This window comes from Haliaeetus leucocephalus, unplaced genomic scaffold (genome assembly GCF_000737465.1).
Source record: "Haliaeetus leucocephalus isolate CR32 unplaced genomic scaffold, Haliaeetus_leucocephalus-4.0 Scaffold240, whole genome shotgun sequence".
Classification (NCBI taxonomy): domain Eukaryota; kingdom Metazoa; phylum Chordata; class Aves; order Accipitriformes; family Accipitridae; genus Haliaeetus; species Haliaeetus leucocephalus.
In genome coordinates, this window is record NW_010972676.1 from 5,065,941 (window position 1) to 5,090,997 (window position 25,057).

At 39.6% G+C, this 25,057-nt stretch overlaps 1 protein-coding gene across 1 annotated transcript in view; it reads left to right on the forward strand.

The window, feature by feature from the left end:
* PXYLP1 (2-phosphoxylose phosphatase 1) overlaps positions 1-25,057 on the forward strand; it is a 39,826-nt gene that overhangs the window by 5,567 nt on the left and 9,202 nt on the right. The window contains exons 2-3 of the mRNA XM_010568268.1: positions 19,114-19,275; positions 20,192-20,318. Of these exons, the coding sequence (XP_010566570.1) occupies positions 19,114-19,275; positions 20,192-20,318 (289 nt within the window). The remainder of the gene's footprint in view (positions 1-19,113; positions 19,276-20,191; positions 20,319-25,057) is intronic.

The window sequence follows — 25,057 nt, forward strand, 5'->3', positions numbered from 1 at the left end:
CCCCCCCCCCAAACCTTGCCACACAAAACCAATACAAAGACTTTTTAAAAGAAGTTTATAATTGATGAAAAAGTGCAAGTCTTAATGGTTCTAGGCAGCTTTTATATAATTCTGTGGCCTGGACTTTGAAGCAAAATACTGGGAGCCAGATGTGTTCCTCAAATTCAGTTTGGCTATTAATAAATTGTGCAGTGTGAAACCTGGACCAGATCAGCAATAGAGGGAAACACTCTTCAATGGCAAATGCCTCCAAATTTTCTAAGTGTTCTAATTTTTAAATAGTGTAGAAAAATGACAGCGTTAAAAGTTAAAACTCCAAAAATGTTCTGCTGCTGACTGAAAGCATACTATGATGTCTCTGGTTGATAATTATAGCAGTGAGAGTTTTTGTTTGGGAAAGCCATTGAATAGGGTGACTGGTTGACTTCCAAACCAAATATAACTGGCAGCTTAAAGTTTTATTAAGAACTGTCATTGTTTCCCTCCTGTTTTATGTTTGGGGCCAGATCTATGGAAAAGAGAGGAGAAGTATTTTCCTTATGGTATTTATCACTCCACACATGCTTTTATTTTCCCTGCTCTTTATGTAAATGGTCATGGTTCCAAAATGATTTAAAACTTCAGTACTAGAGACAAAAGGAGAACTGGTTTTGATAGATTTTTTTCAGTTACACTGTTCTAAAATGGAATTTTGTTGTTTTTCTCTTCAGTGCTCTGCTTTGTTAGAAAAAACTGCAGAATGAAAAAAAGACCTGTGCTAGGTTGTGGACTGTATTTTTGTCTCTGTAAATATTATCTGTAATGCTGTTGACTAAAACTGGGCAGTTTACTTCTGTACAGAGCGAATGTAGGTTGGGATACTTTATTCTTTTTTTGCTAGAGGAAAAGGTCGCAGTGGTTGGGGTCTTCCTTCCTACTCTGTGCTATGTAAAATGCCCAGAGCAGTGCAAACGGATTGTAAAGGCAGTCGTTGGGGGAGTTCCTATAGTACAGAGACAGAGGATGGCAGTGCAGCTGGATTCAAGTGTGTTGTAAGGGATGTGTCAGAATCCGGCTGTGGTCCTGCAGCCTCAACACTGAGGGGAAAAGGCATAATTTAGGACCCTGTCAATGTTAATTACACTTGATAGCCGTTGGGTCAGCTCAGGAACAGGAGATTGCAAGTATGCCTGAAGAGCTGCTTTCTTTTTTCCCCTTAAGATTGGTGTAATACATAAGAACCCAATTACTGGGCAAGCACAGACCTTCCAGTGTATTAGAACATCTGTGACTGACTGCAGAAGCCTGAAGGTGGGTTTCCTCAGGATGTCTCAACTATTTATCTTTGAAACTACCTTGAATAGACCAAACTGAAAGGAAATTCAGAAGTTAGCTGTTAGGATGCCATTTGTAATCTCCATAAAGTTTACTTGACAAGGAGTAAACTTTAATCAAAAGCATGTAAATAATTTTTTTTTCAACAACGTATATACCTTTGTTTACTTTGTTTTTTATTTTTGTTTCTGTTTCCTGACAGCCCAAAAAGAAACAGTCAACAGGACTAAAACTATAGTGGGAAAGCAGCTCTTTCTACTAGCTATTTAACCCTGTGGCGAGCATAAATTACAGACTTTCCTTTTGAGCCTGCCTGTTTCAGGCACTTGCAGAATCGTGAAGTCCCTGGCTCTCAGGCAGATCCAGCATACGGAGCTTCTCTTCTGGTTTGAAGTTTGTTTCCCTAAGTGCTTTCATACTTTGGTCAGCACCTTAGACTTGTCTTTCAATAAAAAGAATTTTGGTATCTGCCACTGCTTTTTAGGATGTTGGCTGCTACCCTGGCACGGTGCTGGTTCCCGTGTGAAGTGTGGGATTTTTTTTTCCTTTTAAATATTTTCTCTGCTGTGATGGTTCAGGCTTGAGTATTAGTGTTTCAGCCTGTCTGGAGATGACATTTTTCTTTGCCAGTAATAATTTCCCTCTACTTTCTGTCATCTTGTTTTGCACTGGAGGTTTTGGTTTCACAGATGAGTCATGGGAAACAGAAATCAGGATTCTCCACAAGGAAAAGCAGTAGAGTGTTATTGTATTGGCTTGAGTGCTGCGGGCAGCTCTTATTTTACGAGGATGGCGAGAGCACCACGTGCAAACCCACCAGGACGTCGACTGTAGGAGGTCATTGCTGTGTTGCTGCACAGCCCCTCTTGGAAGCCTGTTTGCTTTAATAAACCAGCCCCTCTGGTGTGATTGCTGCTGTTTGCATCCCTGCTTGATGGCCCAATACAGTTGCACAAGAGCATCACTGAAGCATTCCTGGCTTAGCTTGGTACCCTTGCCACTGCTTGCTTCAGCTCCTGGCTCCAGACCAGCCGTGGCGCAGCGGGTGCTCTGATGGTCTGGTAAGCGTGTGCTAGTGCCAGACGCTCTGCAGGGACTTGCAGGTGGGAATAGAGGTGGAAGCCGAGGGGGTGTAGCATCCCTCTTCAGCCTTTCTGTTCGCAAAGCAGGATGCGCTTCCTCAACTTGCGAAGCTGTAGCTGTGGCACTGCAGAGCTGCCGCCATCCCCCTATCCCTACCCTGAACCGGAATGGGGGTGTGAGCTGCGCCCCCAGCCCCTTGCCCAGAGACGGCCAGTGGGATGCTGAGAGGAGCTGGGATACGTGAAGTCTGTGGAAAAAAAAATGGGTGCGTCAGGTTTTTCCAGAACTTAATTTCTGAAGGAGGAGGGTGGAAAAAATGCCAAGGTATTCAGTAAAAAGATAATACAAGCTTCTGGCTGTTCCTGGAGAGAATACATATCCTTACCATCTCTAGAAGATTAATTCCTTGCCATCTCTTACTGTTCTTTATGAACAAACAGTAACTACTCATGTTTTGTATTTTAAGAATATAATTTCTTCAGTGGAAAAAACCACCACAACCTAGATTTATACAGCTATATTTAAAAAGCTGCAACTTTAGAATTCTTGATGCAGATAACTTGTTTTGTCATGTCTTAACCAGCATACAAAATTAAAAGGAGACCAGATATCTCCCTTCCTGAATTTTGCCTTCAAGCTCATAAGCATGGCAGATTTTCCACTAATGAGAAGTCTCTCTGGGTTTTTTGAAAGTACTAATTTAATCTGAATTTAAGATTAAAGGGAAAAACAGCCCACAAATAATATATCCAAGGATGTGTACATCTTAGTAGTGAATGAAGAAAATTAACTGTAAATATACAGATTTTCGTTAAAGATGCTTTTTGTGTTGTAACTAGAGATTTAAATAACTTTTTTGTGATTCTCGAAAGTGGTGGTATAATGTACCAGTCCAGAAATTAACCCTTGAAGGGCTAGGAGACACGATGAATACTTGAGAATGATACTATGTGACAGTCTTTTCTCCAACAAAAATAGAGCAATAATTTTGAAATATCTGCTATAGGTCAGGTTAAGTTGCTTCAGACAAGATTTGACTAGTAGAAGTTACTTGGCAGGCTACAGGACTTCATAAATCTTTTGGCTTCATCCATGATGGTTAGTTGAACTGTATTAAGCAGAGATTAGTATGAGCTGTTAAAACATATGGTTGAAGGCTACTGTAAATAAAGCCTAACACTTTGCAAAAACTAACAGCAAGTTATTAGTTAGGCTTCTGCAAATCCTTACTACAGTGTTGGGTTAAATTCTAGCAGGAAGGAAACAAGGCTAGAATATAATAACCATTTTAACATAATTCTCTCAAAATCCAACTCAAATCTTGGTCCTAATTTCTTGGTTCCTAACCTGCAGGAAAGTTTGAAAGTATTGAAATTGTGCTTCAGTCTTTTAATAATTATAGTGATACATACTGCAATTATTTATACATGTGAAAGGGTTGGTGACTTTTTGTAGGGACAGTCTCATAGGTACATACCTGTCCTTAATTGTTTGAGTTTTGAATGGATAGTAAACAACAAAGGAAGATGAATATACTGAGTAGGAGAAAAAATGTTATGCTTACAGTAATGTTTCTGTCAGTCTCTACCTAGACTAATGCATTGATCTTAATTCCCTCTCTGTATATTTAGCCTGGGAGTGAACTCTGTTGCTAATAGTTAAGCTTCCTGCCAAACTGGGCTCCTGCACTAATTGCGAAAAATGCCACAAATAGATTCTACCAGAAGATGACTTGTATATTACATGTAGTTGTATGTTATTTAAACAAATTTGACCTACATTTCTTTCAAGGATGTGGGTAATACCTTTGTTTTTCTGCATACCATGGAGTCATGCTATCTCTAGATACTTGAGTTTATCACCAGAATGGGGCTGTAAAAGTAAATGAGGGTAAAATATGAAATGAGGAAGGATATAAATGCTGTACATTGTGACTGTGTGAGAGAGACCTATTGGTTTGTTCCGTTAAGATGCGAGTCAGGCCTTTGCTTCTCCTAAAGCACTCTTCAGACAACCGCCCTCCTCTTGTATCTTGTACTTGTGGAGGCCCAAAAGGTGGGATTGTCTCTAGACCGAGAGGCTTCCGGAGGAGTGGGTGTATTCCTTAGTGACCCGGACTACTCGCGTTTTTGCAAATCAGTGATGTGCCAGTGTAACTGCTAGAAGCTCTGTTGCAGTTGAACTCTTTAACAACCACGTGCATAGCTAGGTTCCTTGCACGAAAGCCTGTGGAAGTGTAGTAGACTTTGGGGGGAGCTAATAGAAGATGTTCTGACCCAAATCTCCCTCCCCTCCTTGTTCAGAGTGCAGATGCAGAGTCTCAACTGGAGAGTACCAGGAAAACTCTATTAACATCAGTGGGTATAATGCAGTTATATTCCCCCTGTTTATAGGCCATGTGCAGTCTTCAGGAAAGCATGGACGACTACTTAAACTTGAGATTTGATGATAGTTTTGTTTTTCTGAGCTGTGCTTTGTGCCTGCCTTAATCCCCACTGTGCTGCTGCAAATTGAGTTGCAAACCATTGGTTCTATGGATGTGCTAGTTCTCCTGTATGTATCTGTTTCAGATATACTTAATATTCTTCAGATAGTTGTTGTTCACATTTCTTCTTAGTCCTCTTAATTTTCCTCTTGCAATTTATCTTCCAGGCAGTTTTGGTTTTATCTATGCTTTTGTGGGGCTTTCATTGCTGAAATGATGAAGATTTTTGAAAAATTTATTATGTGTTCTTGGGCTTGTGCGTCTTCTGTGATTAATAAGGTTTCTTAAGCTGTACTGATTTTGAAGATTTTAATGCCTGTGGGCAGTTTTTTATTGCTCTATTTTAAAAATAGGAGTAATGTCTGTTCCCAAAGTTACTTCCCTTTTTAAATTTTCAAAGCTAGCTCACTGAGAGAAAATCAGTGCTTGCACTTACTAAATGGCATTGTGGTTTATTTGTTAATGGGGTGGGGTCTAAGTAGTTTGTATTTAAAAGACTGAGGCTTTTGTGGACTTGCTGCAGTGAAATATGAAGTTTTGGGAAGTGGAAGTGATCTCCCTTTACGATTTTTGTGAGATGGTTGGATTAAAAGAGCTGGAAACCCTAGGTACGTGGTGTAGTTTTGGGTTTACCAACTGTGTGCATTAATACTGGATGAAGACAAGAAATAAGATTCACCATCTTCCTCTAAGCTGTTTTACAGCAAGTGTCCTAAAGATACCAATAATTCTCTGATCCAGAGAACACTGCTCTGAATTTGAGATTAACGACTACGTCTGTCATTACAGGCTTCCCCAGCACAAAAATCTGCCAGGCTCTACTGTATTAAATATGTTGGTTTGGGGTTTGCTGCTAGCAAATCCATGGCAGCTTTCTGTGCCCTGGTGTTGACAAGGACAAACAAGTGAACTGGCTTGGCTTGGGTAAGCAGTAGCATATGGTGTTGAGATCGCTTCTCCGAGCAGGTCAGTTTGTGGACAGAAAACAGTTGGGATTAGATGTGAAACAGAGAGGTGCTAATTTAATGCAGTAGTTAAAATATTGATTTGAATTTGTAAGGCTTTTTATCTTGGAAGGACACTGATGTAGAGAAGTGCCAGATGTCTGTGGATAGTGTTTGACTGATGACATTAACATATTAAACAGTTTGCGTCCTGTGCCTTTGCAGAGGCTATGGCTGAACTGTAGACATGGTGGGTTTTCCTGCTTTTCGGGTGGTGGCCCTTTCAGAGAAAGAGAGATTACTGTATCTGACCCAGGTGTGCAGACACAGAGATTCTGCTGAGAAGTGCAGAAAGCAGCTCTGTTGAGAGGTGTTGGAAAGATGCTTTTACCAGAAAGTGGATGTACAGAATTTGTTGCAGCCCAAAAAGCTGCTGACTGGGTGTTCTGAAACCAGGGGAGCAACGCTTGTAAAGATGTAGCGGGCAGAGCAAAGCTGTGCTTTTAAGTCCTTTTATTTCTTTGTTTTTACCTATGTATTTTGTGATTTCTGTTTCAATAGCTGAATGTTGTACTATGTGCCCTAGTAAAAGTTGACTTGAATTTCAAAAGCCATTCTGCCTATTTTGGGATGCTGTCGAAGGAGAGCCCTAAGGAAAAGAGGCAACAACATGTACTTGAAGCTCTAGATGACTATGTGCCCCTATCATTTGGTCTTTTAAAGGGGGGGAGGGAAGCCATTTTATCTAGGATGATAGAAAACAATTGTGCATACTTCCTCTTCATATCCATTTGAGGAGCGAGAGCTTAGTAGCAAGAGTTAGTGAATCCCTTAAAGAGTAAGTGCAGGGGAGCACGTGTGTCTTAGCAGCAGAGAGCCCTTGTCAAAGATGTAGAGTGTTTGTGACAGATTGCTAGATAACAGAACAGCAGCATCTGTTGAACTATCTTGAACTCTACTGTATGGGGCGTATTTTCCTATCATTCTCAGCTGCCATAGATGAAAAGATCACTGAAGCCAGAGGATTTGCAGTCCATGTTCCTCAAAAAACACTTTCTGCTATGTTTTCTTATGCTATGTTGAACACTGAGTGTAGCTGGCCTCTATGTTTGTGTTCAGTTCACGGGTGAAACTGCCAAGCATCTTTTTTTCAGTCATGATGTAATCGCTGCTGCACCACTCCAGTATTGGTGAGAACCAGAAAACATACAGGACAAAAAGAAAAAACAAAGGTCACCACCCACAGGCAAAATATGGCAGTAGCATTCAGTATGTTGTGTCCTGCAGCTATGTTTTCATGGTGACCTTTATTTTGAGACAATACTATAGAAATGGGAAGAGTTGCCAACAGTTTGTGAACACTTCTGATAAAAGCTGTTTTGAAAATCTGTTCCAGGACAATTCAGCTGGATTAGTTCCTTTACCAGTTGCTGAGTTCTGTAGACAGAAGCAGGAGAGAGCTTTAAAATCTTATTGTAATGCTCATGAATCTTGTTAGATAAGTAACAGTGGCTGGATCTACTGTATTTACAAAAATCATGCTTTCGGGCCATAAAAAACTCCTACTTAGTCTTTGTATACTTAAGCCTTGTTTGGCGGCCCTCAGGTCACTGATTTGATGTAGTCGAAGTCATCTCGCAGCCTGACAAGACGTGGCAGCTATGCAGATACATCGGTAGGAATGACTTGATCTATGGCATCGTGGTCCAGTTTATATAACCTCATTTGTGAATCCTAATGAGCCTGTGGTAGGCAAGGGACCAACGTAACTGGTTTTTCATAAGCAGTGGTGGGGCTTTTTTTGCATCTTGTCACTTAATAACCTGGAGCATGAGCAGTATCTGACCTGAGTAATGTGTTTATAGAGCAGGAAATCTGTCTGCCTGGCTAGATGTTTAGGAGGAACCTTCCCCATACCCTTCAAACGGACTGGAGAGGCAAGCAGTGAGGTAATTAGCAAGAAGCTGGTAAGGAAAAGCTTTATTATGCATATATATTTAATTTAAAGAAAGGAGTGTATTTAATTAATGAAAATATAAATCTTTTCCATGTTAAACAATTGAGAGTTTCAGTGTAGTAGGAAAATAGAATAAAATGTAGAGAGTAATTTTTCATTTTGGGAGAAGTGGAAAATGACTGTCTTCTCTAAAACTTGAAAAGGCTCGCACTTGCGGTCAGCGTTGCTGTGTTATTGTTGTCAAGCTGAAAATCCTGGAAGCTATTTAAGCAGTGCCATATGCTCTTCTGAATTGTCAATTGAAAAACAACTCGGGGGGGAACCCTAATATATAAAGCTCTTTTCAGAGCTACATCTGGACTCAATATATGCAAGCACCCATTGTATAATTTAACGTGTCTGTTTAGATTTGGTTTCAAAAATGTAACACTACAAGGCATGCCATCTTGTGCTTTGGTGCAAAAAAGATTTTCTTAACCTATTTATTTTCCCTGTGTAAGTCAGATTGGGACCCTGTAAAAAACCAGCAAAGCCTGCAGCTAATGCAGCTGGAAATAAGAAACTTGTTCTCAGAAATCCTGGTGTGAGTTGATTAAAGCTGGTAGAGCTACCGTGCATGGCGATCATGTGTAGTTGTTCTGTTTATTTTTGAACATGAGTACACAGACAAGGCCTGAGTCTGATAAGGAATAAGGTCCTGGGTCAATAACTGCGAGCTATGGCTCTGTGGGCAGAAAGCTACTTTTGGCACTTGCCCCAAAGACAAGGAAAAGCTTTAAAGAAGTTCCCAACTTGTGATCCAGAAAATAGGCAGACAAATAGGCCTTGACCCGCTCCTGGAAAGGGGTAGGGAATTTGGCTATTTCTGTCCAGGTCTGTGAAAAACAGCTAAGAAAAGCAGCCAATTTATAGTAGTTCTCAATTGTCCATAGGGAGATTTGCATCTCCAGTGGAAAACTTTAGGAATGTGAAAACCAAGAAAGCTGAAAATTCAGCTAGTGTTTTACTGAAGAATAAGCTTTTGGTTGCATTTCATGCAGTAAAATTACATCAATATTGATTAGTAAATTTAAGATGCACTTACAAGTTGCAGCTACAATCATATTGTGGTTGTTCCAAGGAGAAAGAAGGGACTGTTGTGACAGCTCATACTGGGGCATATGTATAGGCTTCCATTTTGTTCAACTAAAATTTAGCTTATCTTGTATTTGAGCTTGTGCATGGCAGGAGACCATTGTGAAGTCTTTCGTTTTTTTCCTCATAGCCTAGTATAAATTAGTTTTTTTTTAAAAACACTGACATTAAAAAACCCAAACACTTCAGTGCTCACACTCATTCGCCCTCAATCAGATCTGACTTCTACTGGATTAGCTGATGTACATCTGCAATCTCCTAGCCTTCCTGAGTTTCCATTTTCTGTCAGTAAACCTGTGATAAACAGGATGCTTCTGAAATACTTGTTTTTCCTACACTTTAAACAGAGAAATAGCATTTTTATTTACTTAATTAAAAGTGGCTCAGACTTCCAAGTAGAAAGTTGCCCTGTAGTACAGAGAAGTTATTGCAAAAAAAATCAATCCAAGCTTAAGGAACCAGAAAAAAAAAAAGGAAAATAGAAAACTGTAGGTAACATTTCTTTAAATTTCTTATTTCTAGTAGATAATGTCCATCTCAGCCTTGGACAGGTGATTTTCCTGGGGTTACAAATGAAAATGTAGCAGGAAAACCAAAAAGAGCATTTGTTTTATTTTCACTGTGAGCTGAATAATAGTGAGTTGCTATAGCTGTTGGTCTTGTTGTATTGTCTGCTGCAATTTTTCCTCTAATGATGTCCTTGACAGTCTTTAAAAGATAGCTGAAATGCCTTTACTTTTAAGTATTTATTGACAGCAAATGTGGCTTGGGCTGATGTTTTCTAGCGGTCAACTTGATGATGATAACTTAATGCTGAAGCTGAGTAAAGTTAGCACAGTAATAATGCGCTCACTCCAGTGGGAATGCAGAATTGTGCAAGCTGCTGTCTAGGTTTTGCTGTTCCTGGGATGCATACAGTGCTTCCTTAGTGAGACTCTTCCCAAGTGGGGACTGTGATTGACTGCAGCTTGTGTCTTGGGTAATTAAAATAAGAAGCAAGGCTTCAGGTGAAGTTTTGGGGAACAGTCATTACCTATGTACCTAACTTGAATGACACCGCTCCTCTCACAGACAAAACATATACCAATATGTATGTCAGTTGTAAAAACTGTCATGCAGCATGTGTGACAGTGGGCTGAGCTTCCCTTCTGGAGGCTGCAGAATGCTTTTGTGCTGAAGAACAGTTGAGGCAATGCTGAAGTTCTCTCTTTGGCCATGAAAAAACAGTATCTGTTTATCTTAAATCTTAATTCAAATTTCCCATAAGTATTTTTCCAGTTGGAGGATAGAGGTTCCTCACGTTGCCTGCCCTGCTCCCATCCCCACCGTGTTCAGGGCTGAAGACTGACTGTGGCTGAACTCTCCAGGTAGAGGGAGGGCGGTGAGGGAACTGGTCCTTCAGGCTCTGTGATGACTGGGTCTGCAAAAGCAAAAGAAAAGGGAAGTCCACCTCTTGTCTTTATTAAATCGCAAGAAGTAATTTGGGAAGAAATGGGACTATAACTTCTGTGTCGTCACTTTGAAGCAGAAGATGTAGTTTAAGGAACGTGAGGAATTATAAACATAGCACTAAATAACAGGATTTTAAAAGCAGCACTTTTCTAATATTGACCCAGCTAATGCAGAAATTTACCATACAAGTATCAGTGCAACAAAATGGAAAAAAAAAACCTCAGAAAACTTTGTGAATTTAATCAATTTCTCTTGGCAGATTAATGTTTATATATAAGAATTCAAAATACGATGTTCTGTTCCACATGTCTGCTGCAGCATTTCTCATTGTCTTCAAAAGTAATTGATATTTTTGCTGTAGGAAGGGAGATATCTATGTTTACCTGATGGGATCAATAGAACTATTCTAGTGGGCTTTAACTTCTGGTGTCAAAATGCACTGTAATGAAGGGTATTGCAGAAATCTGTAGCTCTGCAGTATGAAGTGCTTGTATTCAAGACTGCCATAGCAAGCATTTTTCAGCACTTTTGATTAGAAGTACTGGCTTGAAAAGAACTTTTATCTGCTACTTGGTTACTACACTTATAAATACTTTTAATGAATATTTTTTAAAGTCTGTCTTAGAATTTGAAACATAGGATTGTGCTGTAAGTCAACAGACTCCTTGAAAGTTCTCTAAATTACTATGATCTGTCTTACAGAAGGCAGAACAGCAGCAGCAATCCAGAAACTGAATGTATGTCAAATAGGTATATGTGCCTGGGAACGTCTTGGTCCATAACTCACCACTAGTGCTGAATGTTTGCAAATTCTTGGAAAGTCAGAGGAAGGGATCTGTAGTCTCTGTTCACTGCTCCCATTTGACTGCTTAGTTGATACCATGAGGTTGAAAATTCCTGCCTGCTTCTGTAATGAGGTTGATGAATCTGTACTTCGGGTGATCCATTTTCAGACCTTTGGTTTGATAGCATTTGTAAGTATGTAAGAAGAGAAGTGCTTTACCTCTGCTGCTCAGCTACAATTGCGATCTGAAAGCTGTACCTATGTGACCTTGAAACACATACTATTGCTAGGTTGAAGTATTGTGGAGAAATTACATTCCAAGGAACCTTCTTTAGCTTGCTTGTCAGGGATTTGTCAAGGCAGAGCTTTTTCTTGTTGCTATTCTAGGTTAAATTTAGGTATGTCCCACCCAGCCCTGTACTGTTGTTCTCTCTGTTACCCACCTCCTCCCTAGCTCCCTTCGCTTTTTTTTCTTTTTTTTTCCCTTTGGTGTGGTGCTCAGAGAAGTAAGCAGCACTGTGGGAAGAAAACATTAAACCTTGGAGCCTGCTCTGCAGTGGAAAGGGCAGCAGTTGCACAGGGAGCCGTCTGCGGAGAATACCTCTGTGCTTCAGGGGCCCCCTGCTCCCCGTGCTCCTGGACAGGCAGAAGACACAGCAGAAGTGGAGAAAATGGAAGGGCAAATGCTAGGGGAAGCAGGGATGTGGTGAAAGAAGTAGGTTCACATGTAGATGGTTGAGGGATAGAGACTGCAGAGGTACTGAGGACTGTCACTTTGTAAGTTCAGTGTGGACAGATTTTATATAAATATAAAATTTGTCATCAGGTTCTGTATGGCAAGTGGTTTGATTTAAAAAGAAATTACTGCAGGTTTTTTGTTTAATTAAACTGCACATTCTTAATAAATTAAAAGACTGAAAATTTAAGGCAAATGTAAAAGTTTAGTAGCTCCATTTATATTCTATATAAATATAAAATCTGAAGCTTAGAAGCTTATGTTCACAGGCTTAGAAAGCCTTTTTAAAGATTTTTATGGTGGTTTTTCGTAACAGCACTTGATAGTTTGACTAGTGTGAGGCTAATAAGCCTTTTTTGTTTGTGTGATTACTCAGCATTCAAACACAGCACACTAGTGATTGTGGCATTGTGTGTTATGGATGAAGGCCCTCAGTGTTAAAACATCTTACCTTTGAGACTTGCAAAGCCTTTATTTAGCTGTACAAAAGAATAAAATGAGAAAGGTGGATTGTACGTCACACAGGTATATTTGAACTTCGTTGGTGTCTAAATATGCATGTGTAATCCAAGCAGAGCTCCAAGAGTGACCCCAGGGATGTGGTCCTCAGGTGTGAGCGCAGGCGGCAGGACGAAGCTGGCAGGATGTCGGAGCTCACGCAGCGCTGTGCCCAGGCTCCTCGCTTCCAAACTCACAAAGGCGCTGCGCTGTGTGCTTTTCAGCCCACGCGTGCCTTGCCTTACCTACTTTTTCCAGATTGTTTTTCTTGCTGCACGCATCTTCACCTTTTTTCCCCCATCTTAGTTGTTTTGAAGCATTCCTGCCTCTTCCTGGTTGTTCTTCCCTACGCTTCTCCTTTTCTAGCTTCCATTTTTTTCAGAGAGAGAGCAACTAGAAGAGAAGTCTACATTCATCATCAGAATTTCAGAAGCCTGGGTGTTCTCCTCAGTGCTAGGCAGCCTTGTTAGTGCCTTGCTAGGAGCAGTAAGGGGAGGGAAAAAAAAGGTGGAAGAGGGATAAATAACTTTTTGTGCTGACGTGTGCATTTGATTTTCTTTACCCATTAGCATAAGGTTACCTACAGTGGTTTGCGTTGGTGTTTTTTGGGGTTTTTTTTTTTGCATTTCTGCTGTGTGGCTTCATTTCCATGTGACTGTTTTAAATAGTATGTTTGCATGTGGCTGAAAGAACCTTCTGTTTTATAAAAGATTAAAACTTCAGCTTTCTGTTTAGTCAGAAGATTGAGACTAACATGGCTACTTGTGCTGCTGCTTCTCAGGCTGGTTGGAGCTACACGGGAAAACAGAAGTGGAAAATGGTTTTATTGCCTATCTTTCTGGTTTTAGGTAAATTTTTTTTCATGGATAAATCTTTTTCTTCTTGATAAACAGTGGTGATACCTTTTGCTTTTCAAGCTGAAACTAGAACTGCAGGAGGGAGAGAAACTGGTGATGGAGTGATTTAGCTTTTAATTTGGTGTTCTTCATGAACTACACTTTGCTTTGTGTTTGTTTTTCTGCTGTACTGAATTCTGTTAAATTCATGTCAGTTTTATAGCCCTAATTCATATCAGACTGGCTCCCTGCTTGGGCTCCCGAGTACAATAGTTGATTTGATAAACTTGACATTCTTCCAGAGGGAATTAGTTGCTGAGTAGTAATGGTTGCAATCGTTATACTGAAAGCACTTCTGAATGATTTTGTCTCTCGCTTAGAAACTACTTGTCTAATATTTGTCTTTTTTGGTATATTTTGTGGCATTTGGGAACTGGGGGCATATGGAAGTCAGATGAATTAGCTTCTTGCTCTTTAAATAGGTCATATTTAATGTACACTGAGAATAAAACCATATGTAATAATATTTCAGACGCCATTGGTTTTGTTTATAAAGACATTTCTTAGTCAAACTTAACTTTAAAATTTGTTCTTAAGGTGCTGTGGGTTGATTTAAAATAAAAATTACTGGAGGTTTTCTGTTTAATTGAACTTAGAGCTTGGATTTTATTTCCTCTGAATTCTGTCAACTTAAAAATCTTATCTCTGTTTGGAGCTGCAAAAATTCTTGAAGGAGTGATTCTACAGCAGTATTTAGCTCTTCTACCGTGTGATCCGTGCCCCTCCGTCTCTCACAGGACAGCATTTGCTGTTTGACTGTTCAATCGGGTCTTACTTTTGTCTGATACCAGCCCATGTGTTTAGTTTCACTTCATGTTTCAAACAATCTTAAATCAGTGGGACACCCAGGAGAGTTGCATTGAGGTCTCTTCCATTTTATTGTTTCTGTAAGCCTTCTACTTTTTTTCCTAAACTTTTTAGAAATTAATGTTTCAGAGTAGTTTCTATGTAGCTTCTTTAGTTTTAAAAATAAGTTTATGAATATCGGGAAATAAAATACATTTTCTTTCTCTTTTTGTTGTCAAACTACCTCTATAATAATATGTATGTATTCTTTATAGTTTCAGTGTTGGCAAAGTTTCCAGTTAGATCACCAAATATGTTTCAGATATAGTTTACTAACTGCCCTGGCTGTGGGAAATGCACATCAAAATCATGTGTTTTGTTTCTGGTTTATGTTGTTGTATTCCTGTCATAGTAAAACACGAGCTTTGAAAGGCACAGCAGTGTAAAAATCCTGTTCAAAAACTCCCTTAATTTAAGTATGACTACATACACATTGGCAGACCTGTTTTCGGCAAGTGCATGTTACTGTGAACTAAGAGAGCAAGTCATATAAAATAGTGCTAATCTATAAAAAATCGTGTGAAAACTACATAGTAGAATTCTGATCTTTTAATGATTTACAGCTGAAAGCAGCACAGAATTTGGAAAAAAGAGGGACTTTTTTTTTTCTCCTTTCCTCCCCTGAGCTGCGTCAGTCCAATACTATTTGTAGGTTTGCTGGTTACATATGGACCAGAAAACCCATTTGGGAGGTGGGATTAACACTGCAGAGGAGGACTTTCAGTAATGAAATACTTGGATACAGAGAGACAGTCAGCTTTTCAAAGAGCTTTGAGTAACTGCTCTATGTGGTATCACGGGTACCAAAATGGAGGAACAAATAGAGCCTTCTGTGCAGCAGGGAGCTGGGGAGGATGAGGTGTGCAAAGGACTCGACAGCTAGGAAGCAGGATAAATGAAGACAGCAAGGGAGCAAGAAGCCCAAGGACTTGAAAAGGGAGGGAGAAAGGAGAAAACATAAATACACAAGGCACTAACAATGTCCAGGGAATGGCAGAAGATGCAAAAACAATTGAGAGACAACTGAGACTTTAGCTGTCAGTATGGAAAATATCTCTGTCATTGTTTGGACCAGGCAGAAGTATGAAGAGGGGCTGTGTTACTTGGTGTCCTCATCCCAAAGCACTGAAACGGCAGGATTGTTACAGCTTGTGAGGAGCTTTAACAAGGGGAGAGGAGGACCAGCCTTGCTGGTTGGGCTCTTCAGGTTCCCTGTGCTGATAAGGCTCAGCAAATGGAAGGCAGCTTTCCAATGGGAATTCAACTCTTCTTGGTCTTGTTTTCCCCCTTTTCTGAAATACTTGCTATTTTTATGTGTGGAAATTTCCAGTACACTGCCTCTACTGGTGCCCAGATCATATGTTTGCTTTTTGTTTTTGTTTTTGTTTTTTCCTATTTAGCATAGTTAAATAGAAGACCCAGGTATTTGCATAGCTAGTTTGGTTGATTTTGTTATTATTTCCCCCCCTCCAATATGTGTTTTTTTCAAGTGCACTAGAAGTAAATACTACTTGTTACGACAGTGCTTATTTAGGTGACTGGAGTTTTTTGACCTTATTGATAATTTTCTTTGTCAAACCTACAGATAATTTGCATCATTTAAGTGGAATCATAGAAAGGTCTGTGTTTGAAAGGGACCTTTTAAAGATGACCTAGTCCACTTCCCCTGCCATGGGCAGGGACATTTTTCACTAGATCAGGTTGCTCAACTGTGTTCAGAAATCCAGACAACATGTTTATGCCCCAGGTGGGTTCAAAATTAGCAGCTCCTTTAGTGCATCCCTATCGGAGATACTTTGATGTGGACAGGGTGGTAGTAGTTTAGTGGGAAAATGCTGTGTCCCTTCTTTCCTGGTATAAGTCAAGCTTATTCACTATACAGTAAGGGCAATATTTACCAGCTATTACTAAGTAATTAATAAATCTAGTTAGCAGCAGCATTTAGAATATGATAGTTTTTAATAAACTTTTTTTTAATTAATGACCTGACCTATTGTTATTCTTAATCTCGATTCCATTTCCAGTCCACAGAATAGACTTATGTTGCACCCATAACTGCAGTGTTGACATGAGAGACTCCTTTAAGGGTGTTCTGTCTGTGGCTTTTTAAACTTCAAATACGTAATCTGATACTCCTGTAGGTGCTATTTTTAATATTAATTTTTAAATAGAGTAGATTCTTAAGATTTAGTGCTTTTCCTTGTTCTTAAATTTGTCTGGCAGTGTTAAAGTATTTATTCAACTAGTTTGATTAGAAATGAGACTTGCTATCTGCAAACAAAATGTTTGGCCCTGTCAATTGTAGGTACTTGATCTCAATAAGATAACGTGTGCATCTGTTCACTGTTGTAGTTAACAGTCTCAGTGCAAAAATGTGATCTGTTCAGGTTTTTTGTAGTTAAAACTGCTTTAGATAAGAAAAAATTAGGTTCCTTATTTTGCTTTTAAATCTGTTACGGGTTTGTCTGGTGCGGGTTTTTTGTTTGTTTGCTAGCGGGGGAGGGTCGGCCGGGCCGGCTCCCGCTCGCAGCTGCTGGAAGCTCCCCCGGCTCCAGGCCGGACCCGCCTCTGGCCCAGGCCGAGCCCATCGGTGACGGTGGTAGCGCCTCGGGGAGAACACGGGGGGACCCCACGGTGGAGCAGGGGAGGAGCGAGGAGGAAGGAGCGGCAGAGACCCGGGGCGGCGAGCTGACCCCAGCCCCCGTCCCCCGTTGCCCTGCGCCGCCGGGGGGAGGAGGCGGAGAGAACCGGGAGGGGAGCTGAGGCGGGAAGGAGGGAGGGCTGGGGGGAAGGTGTTCTAAGGGTCGGGTGCCCTTCCCAGGGTCCTCGTTCTGGTTCGACTGGTAGCACATTAAATCGATCTTGTCTCTTCCCCAAGCTGAGCCTGCCTCTTGCCCGTGACCGTAAGTGGCGAGTGATCCCTCCCAGTCCTTATCTCCACCCGCGACCCTGCCTTTGTGTTTTCTCCTCATCCCCCCGGGGCCGGGGCCGGGGGGGGCGTGGGAGCGAGCGGCTGCGTCGTGATTTGTTACCGGGTGGGCTTAAACCACGACAGTCTCCCAGCTGAGTTTTAGCGCCAGAGTTTGTAGTTGTTGCTTTGGGGATATGGTTTCCCCTGTCTTCTGAAATACTCATGGGTCAAAGCTGAATTGCGTTACATTACCTCCATGACTACTTAAGCCAGCTCTGTATGTTTTTGTGACATTAAGTGAGCAGTAGCAATGTCGTGGGTTGCTCTAGAAAAAATTGGTAACAGAAAGCTGAGAGTTCTTGCTCCTAACCTTTTCTGGCTAGGAAACTTGACCAATGTAACATAACTGCTGTAATTTCCCATTGGTACTCTTTAGGCAACTGCTGTCTTGTAATGCTGTTTATTTGCAGAGTCCAGCAACTGTTGTAACACATTCTTAAGTTTGGGATTTATACCCCGAATAGAAATTTGCTGCAAGCCCCCTTCAAGCCAGAGTTATCAGCCTCAGAGACATTGCCAAGGCTCTGCGTTACTGCTAGTTTCTTGGTCAGTGCTTTGCAATGTCTCACAATCATGTGAGTCTTAGCATGGAAGGAGCTAAAAAATGAATCTGATAGATAAATGCTGGAATGGCAGCTGAGCTCTGCAGTTTGTGGCCAAAGTCGGAGTTACAGTTTAATATTCTCACCAAGCACGGTCCTCTGGGCCATTGTATGCAAAATCTGAAAAAGCTTAAGGAAAGGTTTAAAGTCACTGCACTTTGTGGGTATTAGCCATGTCAACAGCACTAGCAAGGGTATGGAAAATGCTTGAATTCTGGTTTTGGCAGGCAAAGAGAAACCACATAAAAATATTTGAAGTGTAGTGTAAGAATGAAGAGTCTGTGTTACATTAACAGCTACATGCTCTTAAAACCTTTGTGTGTTTCACTTCAGTTTGCTGTCTTCATTGGTTTTCTTTGTCTGCACAACTCTATTGAGGAACAAATTCACCTCTAAAATTAGGACTGGGAGTCAAGATGCAACTGAGGAACTGACCCAGAAGAATTAGTAAAATTCTGCTTTGAAATTTGTTCTCCTGTCTGTCTGTCTTTTTTACCTCTCACCACAGATGACTAATAGGGGTAAAAATACAAACGCTTTTCCTCCTCATTTTCACCTCTAAATCTGCCCCTGTTCAAATACCAGAGAATACTAATAGAAAAAAAAGAGGGCATTTGTTATTACAAGTGTAGTCTTGTAAGACTCATAAATGAACTGGTGCTTTCACATCAAGGCAAGGTAAAGAGACATTGTCAATACAACCCTGGCCTTAAATTCAGATAGCTTCAGCATGCTTCTACATGTCGGAAGACTTAGTGGTGGCATTTCTGTTAATTTCCCTGCTGTGTGTAAGCATTAACTGCATTTCTTTGTATTTAACATTTTTTTGTGGTAGTCTCAGTTACATTTCAACAAATATATTTTGTGTGTGTTTTCTTTAGATAAGTCAGATTATTTAAAGGCTGGCAAGGTAGCCATGTAAGGGCAGGGATGAGTAAGGAAAATGATGGACAATCCAGCCCCTTCAATCTGAACTACTTTGTTTTCCCAGTGGTTTTGTAGTACCATCATAGTAACTGTGCTGTGTCTTTTGCTGATATCCTTCAATGTCAGTTTTTAAGTTACAACGTTGAGAGGCAGCTGGCTCTTTTTATGGCCCTTTTCTTCCTATTCATGCTCTTAGACCTTCATGAGGGACTGACAGAAAAAGCAGCTTCAAGAAGAGTGCAGAAGGCAGAGTTGTTATACATCCAGAGGTATTTCTGTAGTCTTAGCCAGGTATTGACTTTGCTAAAGAGCTCTCTTGACTATGTAAATCATGAAAAATTCACGACAAAGGTCTGTACCGTACAGTGGCATCCTTTCATGGAAACCATAGTCTTTGTGTATAATTACTTTAAAAAAAAAAAAAAAGTCCTATATGTCCTTAAACCCTCCTAAAGTTATATGGTGTATGTTTTGTATCTTTCAGTGCATTTAATCCCAGTAAACCCCATCAGGGAAGATGGGTTGAATCCTAAAAGCCGAAAGAGAATAATGCCTGATTTGCTGACTGAGCCTCCTGCAATAGATCCTGTTTATGAAGCTCATGTTTACTGCAATATTCCTACCATTGCTGAACGCAGCATGGAAGGTAAGCTTTGTGAATGCAAATGACAGTTTAGTTGCTTGTTTCTATGTGCTGTCATTGGAAAGGATAACTTTGTGCACTGTCAGTTCTTTGGTGCTTGGAGAACGTACAGCAAACGCTAGTTGGTTGCTGAATTACATTAAATCATTCGAAATATGCTCCTCTTCTTTCTTTTCCTTTGTATCTTCTCTGTTGTCTTGATGTTTGGAAGCAGTTCTGTTATCAGTCAATGGTCAACTGGAGGCCTAAAGTTGAAAGGCATGGAAGAGATATAGTTATTTAATATATGAATTGTAATTCATGTTACAAGTGAGCTGCATTGTAAACAGTTGACTTGGAATTCTGAAAAAACTCCAGAAATAACTAATTTTGGAACTCCAAACCATTAGACATAGTCAGCTAAAAGGCACATTTGCATTCTTCACCCTATAGCAGCTGCAGCAGCAAGTTAGTCTGAATGAATTCCCTTATTAGCATATCCCACTAATGCATATAAAATAAATTACAAATTAGTATATCAAAAGGCTCCAAATTAGGCATGCTGCAAAACCCGTCACTACACTATTCTACTTGGATAGGGGTCTGGAAGAGAGGCATTGTAGAAGTGGTGTAACCTTATCATGTTGTCAGAGTTCAGTGCTTGAATAATGTCTTGTATGGTTGTTGGACTTTAGATGTATTATGGAGAATGTGCCAAGAACCTGAGTCTTGTATAAGTTGTCTTGCAATTTAAAGTGAAATCTTTCTTGGGACAGTAAATTACCATTTCTTGTGGGGGCTTTCTTTCATTGCAATACCAAAGCTAGCAAGCTAATTATACATGCTTTTTTTTCTTAAATAAAACATGTGCAGGGGAAAGATTTAGGTAACATTTACTTAACTTTTTATACTATTTTTTTGTTCTCTTTCTTCACTTTAGGTCATGCACCTCATTATTTTAAGCTAGTATCAGTTCAAGTGTTGATTCGACATGGCGATAGGTATCCGCTATATGCCATTCCCAAGACAAAGAGACCTGACATTGACTGTATGTTGCTGCCTAGCAGGTAGAATTCCTGGCTTTTATCATTAAGTGTGTGTTTTGCTTGATGATTATTTTGTTCCTCTTCAGGAAACAACTTGTGCAGCTTCAGGTACATTGTGACTTCTGATCTTTGTGTATTGCTGTGGATTAAAATAATCCAACCCTATATCAGTGGTGTGCAATACTTCCTTTGAAACAGGAGCTATTACCTGTTACCAGTTCAGACCAGAAGAAATTCTTGGTATTTCTTTAAAAAGCAAAAGCTATTTAATTGAATATTTAGGTTACCATTTGTCTTAGATAAGCTTGTACACATTTTCAAAATATAAGTGCAGCATTTGAGAAATGTCTCTACCATTTCAGCTAAGCATGCTTCCTTTTGTGTGAATACAAAAAGGTCTCAGTTCGTCACTACCACAGGAAAATTGATATTTGTGTCTTATATTATTATTTTTTCCTTTTTTTAGAAATATAGGTTATCAGAGTTCCCTTAAATTAATGATTTGTGTCAAAGTTCAGGGGGAAAAAAAATGGGGGTTGTAAGTTTAACTATTAAAGTAGAAGTTAAACAGAAAGTGCACTGTTTGCTACTTGAAAGCTACCCTTTTCCTGTAGTTACCACTCGCTGTTTAAAACTATCACATAAGTTACTTGTGTCTGCCTGCCGTTAAAACATGATTTACTGTTCTGTTTCAATATAGTGTGCTTCTGTCTAACATCATGTCTTTGTAGCTTGCTGATGCTTGTCTTCATACGTGAACGGTCTGAGCTGTAGATATGATGTGAATTGCTTCTCTTCCGTGTGGAAGAACCTTTCTTTCTTGTTTAGAGTTTATTCACTGATAAAGATGAATTATAGTGTAGAGCAGTAGACATAAAGAGTGATGATGTAAATCACCAACCTTTGTCCTAGCTTGCTTGATTACATGCGTTTTTTCTCCTTTTAAGTAGGATCTGTGGTATTATTATTATTTTTTTTCCCAGCTGAGGACTTTCCAGTGAACCTACTGAATACTTACAGGTAAAAGAAGAATATCAAGAAAAACGATGAGATATGTTAGCAAAGCCTCTAGGCAGCTCTGCACCCACTCAGCAGAGTCTGTGTAGGGATTCAGTGACTGGGGGCTGCATCTGCTTTGTGTATTTGCATACATTACTCAGGAAAAGAGGCATAGTAGATCTCCTGACCTACTGGTATACAAAGCAGTTTACATATACCAATAAATACCTTTTTCCAGGATAGCATGGAATCTCCTCTGTCTTTAAAGAAATAATGTTCTTGCTTTTCTGGTGTAGAATTACTCAGAACTAGCTTTGCTCTGTCATGCTGAATGTGTTAACGGCACACTGAAAGTGCATTTCTGACTTAGATATATCAAACGCGCAGTTTTTGTTTTGATAGATTCATGGGCCATGTTCCTTAAAATTTTAGTAGCTTCCTGTCATCACTAGCATTTATGATTTTATCTTTTATATCTGGAATACTCTGTCCTTTCAGCTTTTCCTCAAGTGGGCTTTTAACAAAAGAATCTTTCTGAAGGAGAAGGTGGATTATGGTACACTTCAGGTTTGTGATTAGCTCGTCTATGGCAGTTCCATTTAAAAAACCAAACCAATTTTCATATCTGGTACTGTGTCACTTTCTACTTCAAGTATATTAAAACCCAAACACAGGAGTAATATTGCACAGTAGGAGCGTTGCTAAAATATGCTGAAGTGACATGAAAGAATACCTGAAACTAATTATTAAGTGTAGCCTCATCTCATACTTGTAAAGGTGATGGGAAGATTGATGAGAGAGGCTTGCTAACTAGATACATGCAGTAGTGGACACAAAGGCTGGCAGAAAATGATCAGCAAATTGGATCTTTCTCTGAAGGAAGCTGAAATATATTGCTTTGCTTTTCAGATATCTGGCTGCGTAAAGGAAATTGCCCTTCTTATTAGTAGATGTCCTGAAATTTGCAAGGCTTGCAATGCTGCCTTCAGTTGTAGTCAGTGTTATAATGCTATTCTGGCACGAGTAATTGAAAAGTAACCATTATTGCTGAAGCAAGCTACTGTTACGGTGGTTGGTGTAACCCTATGGAAGTTTGAAACCAACGTCAGTTTTAGCCCATCTTTGTGTCTACCTGGTCATAGGAAACAGATTTAGGGGCTCCTGAGTTATGTTCAGGCTACCGTATCTATCTGCCTGCATTGTGTATGAAGATCTAAACAGAGGAAAATTCACAACTTTTTTTCCTCTAAACAGAGGAAAAATACAATATTCGACATATATACACTTTTGTCTACAATATATAGAAGTGTACATATAAAAATGTATGTATACCTTTTTAAGAGCAAAATGGGAAGAAAAAATAGACATGAGGAATCTGCTTTTTACAGCTAACATGGCATTGGAATTCGGAAGATTCAAATAGCTTCTAATTTCACTGTTTTTAGAGTGTATATATGTACTTAGATCTTTCTTAGCTGCTTGGTACAAGTATCAAACTCAGAAATTGAGTAAAACCATGTCCTCATTTTTGAAAGGAGACTAATCTTTTGGAATGCCTGTCTATGAATACAAACCAAAATACCTGATTTTATGACTATACTGAACAAGTTTTCTAAGTGGTAGTGGTATAGGACCTTTTACATAGTGCAATTTTTTTTTTTTTTAAACTTCCCTCTGCTATCATGTTGGCTACTTCTTTATTCATACTTCAGATTCCACCAAAAGGCTTGTTTTGTCAAGAAGTGGCATTCAGTGACCTCATCTGACATCCTCCAAGGGAAGTTTGAATTCTTTGAGAGGTGCCCAACCCCAACAGTGTTCTGTGACTGCTGCAAGCTGACTGGCTTTCTGAAATTAGATATGCAGCCCTGAGATGGCGGACAGGAGACCAAACTCCAGTTATCTCTGCCAAAGAGTTGTCGGCAATTAATTTCTTGCTAATAGCTACAATAACATTTTTAATGACCTGCCTTGAAGGGGTGAGATTATTTTCAGCATGAAATACTAAGTAAAGAAATATGGTCCAGATTCCTTTCAGAGTTCTTAAAGGCTCTGATCTTCTGATCTGGCTCAATACCTGTCACATTAGAATGTATGTGAGAAAACTTTATTGCAAAGATCTTAACTGCAAGTGACAATGGATGAGTAGCTGTATTTCCCAATATTACAGTGCCACACAAAACCTCAGTTTTGTATTTGTTGGAGAAGCTTTTGTAGCTATTTCCACTCCAGTTTCAGGCAAGGAATACAACATGAAGGCCCTGGAGTCAGGAAAACTATCCATAAAAGGCAAAGAAGTAGTGCAGCTTTTTACACTGCCAACAGAATGACCAAGTCAAGCAGTTAAGAGGGCATAGTGCCAGGATGCGAGAAGGCCAGCAGTGTCGATACCCTTGGCTGTTACTGATTTATGAAGCATTAGAACATCAATGTATAGATGATACATTCCTTACCATTCACAGCTGCTAAAAATGAGTGGAGAACCAAAAAGACGTTGTCTCCTTGAGAGCAAGGTTTATGTAAAATAAAATCTCACGGCCGACTTTGAAAGGGCAGCAGAAAGATTAAAGGAGTTGGCTCTGTACCATTCTGCCCAGATGTGTTAAAGCTCACCTTTCTGAATAAAGCTGGAATTATTACTGTTTATGCCATTGTTTTGAATGGAACATTTATTACTTTAACATCAGGAAGCTATTTGCCGCGTTTGGCTGTCAAGCTTATATTCCTTCCTTTGTGATGTAAATTTGGTGCTCGATTGTAAACGTATTTATATTGAGAGCATTACAAGGTATATAATTGCTACCTTTGAACTGAAGGTTTTTTGATGCTGTATAATTAAGTTGAGATGTCTGATTGAAAGCCTGGCTTGTTTAAGCTTTCTGGACTTTAGTTTCAGATAAGTATGCTGCTCATATTCAGTCTGTTCTTTATTTGTCTTGGCATTCAGCTGATGGAATTCATTAATTAAGCAGATTATGCTACAGCCCCATGGACTTCTAATGGATATGCAAAATAGCCTTGAGGTCACGCTTTGGTTTTGTGAATTATGGATTGTGATGTATAGGTGTGACACGAATATAAGCAAATGGATTAAATGCTTTGGAGGTTTCTTCCATCTAAACTTCGATTAATATTATTTTCATTGTTCTGGATGCGAATTTCTAAAGGGAACTGAATAATATATACTTGTTTTCCCTCAAGAAAATTAATTGAATGATGTTATGAAAATCCTTTCATTGTAGTGTGTGCTTATGGGGGGAATAAATTAATCTCCCACTTCTTTTTCCCTTTGTATCTTAAATTTATAGTGTCAAAAGTAAAAAAATATGCAGTGTTTCTTCATTGAGTTTGTATATGAGATAAAGAAGAAATGCTTTTTGGAAGATGCTACAATGATTTCAGAAAACTGCTATAATTTGGTAGTATGCTGGCTTAATTAGCATATGCTTTAAGGCATTTTGAGAGATGTTGATGGTAATCATAAGAAGCTTAGTAACAAATATTTGAATTTTAGGTTCAATATGCACATGTCTTGAAACTGCCAGAAAAATGAGAGAGACAATTGTGGGAGAGGCAAGTATCATACTGTGAGCTAAAGGAGGTGTGGATTTGACTTGGAGTGAGGTTAAAGCATGATCCAGACCAGAATTAGGTGAAGATAGGTCTCCTGAGGACTTTTCTGACTTCTCTAAAGACTCAGAAGAGCAGTCAAGTAGACTGGATCGCTATAGAGTTTGTTATAGAACTGTAAAAGCTGTAAG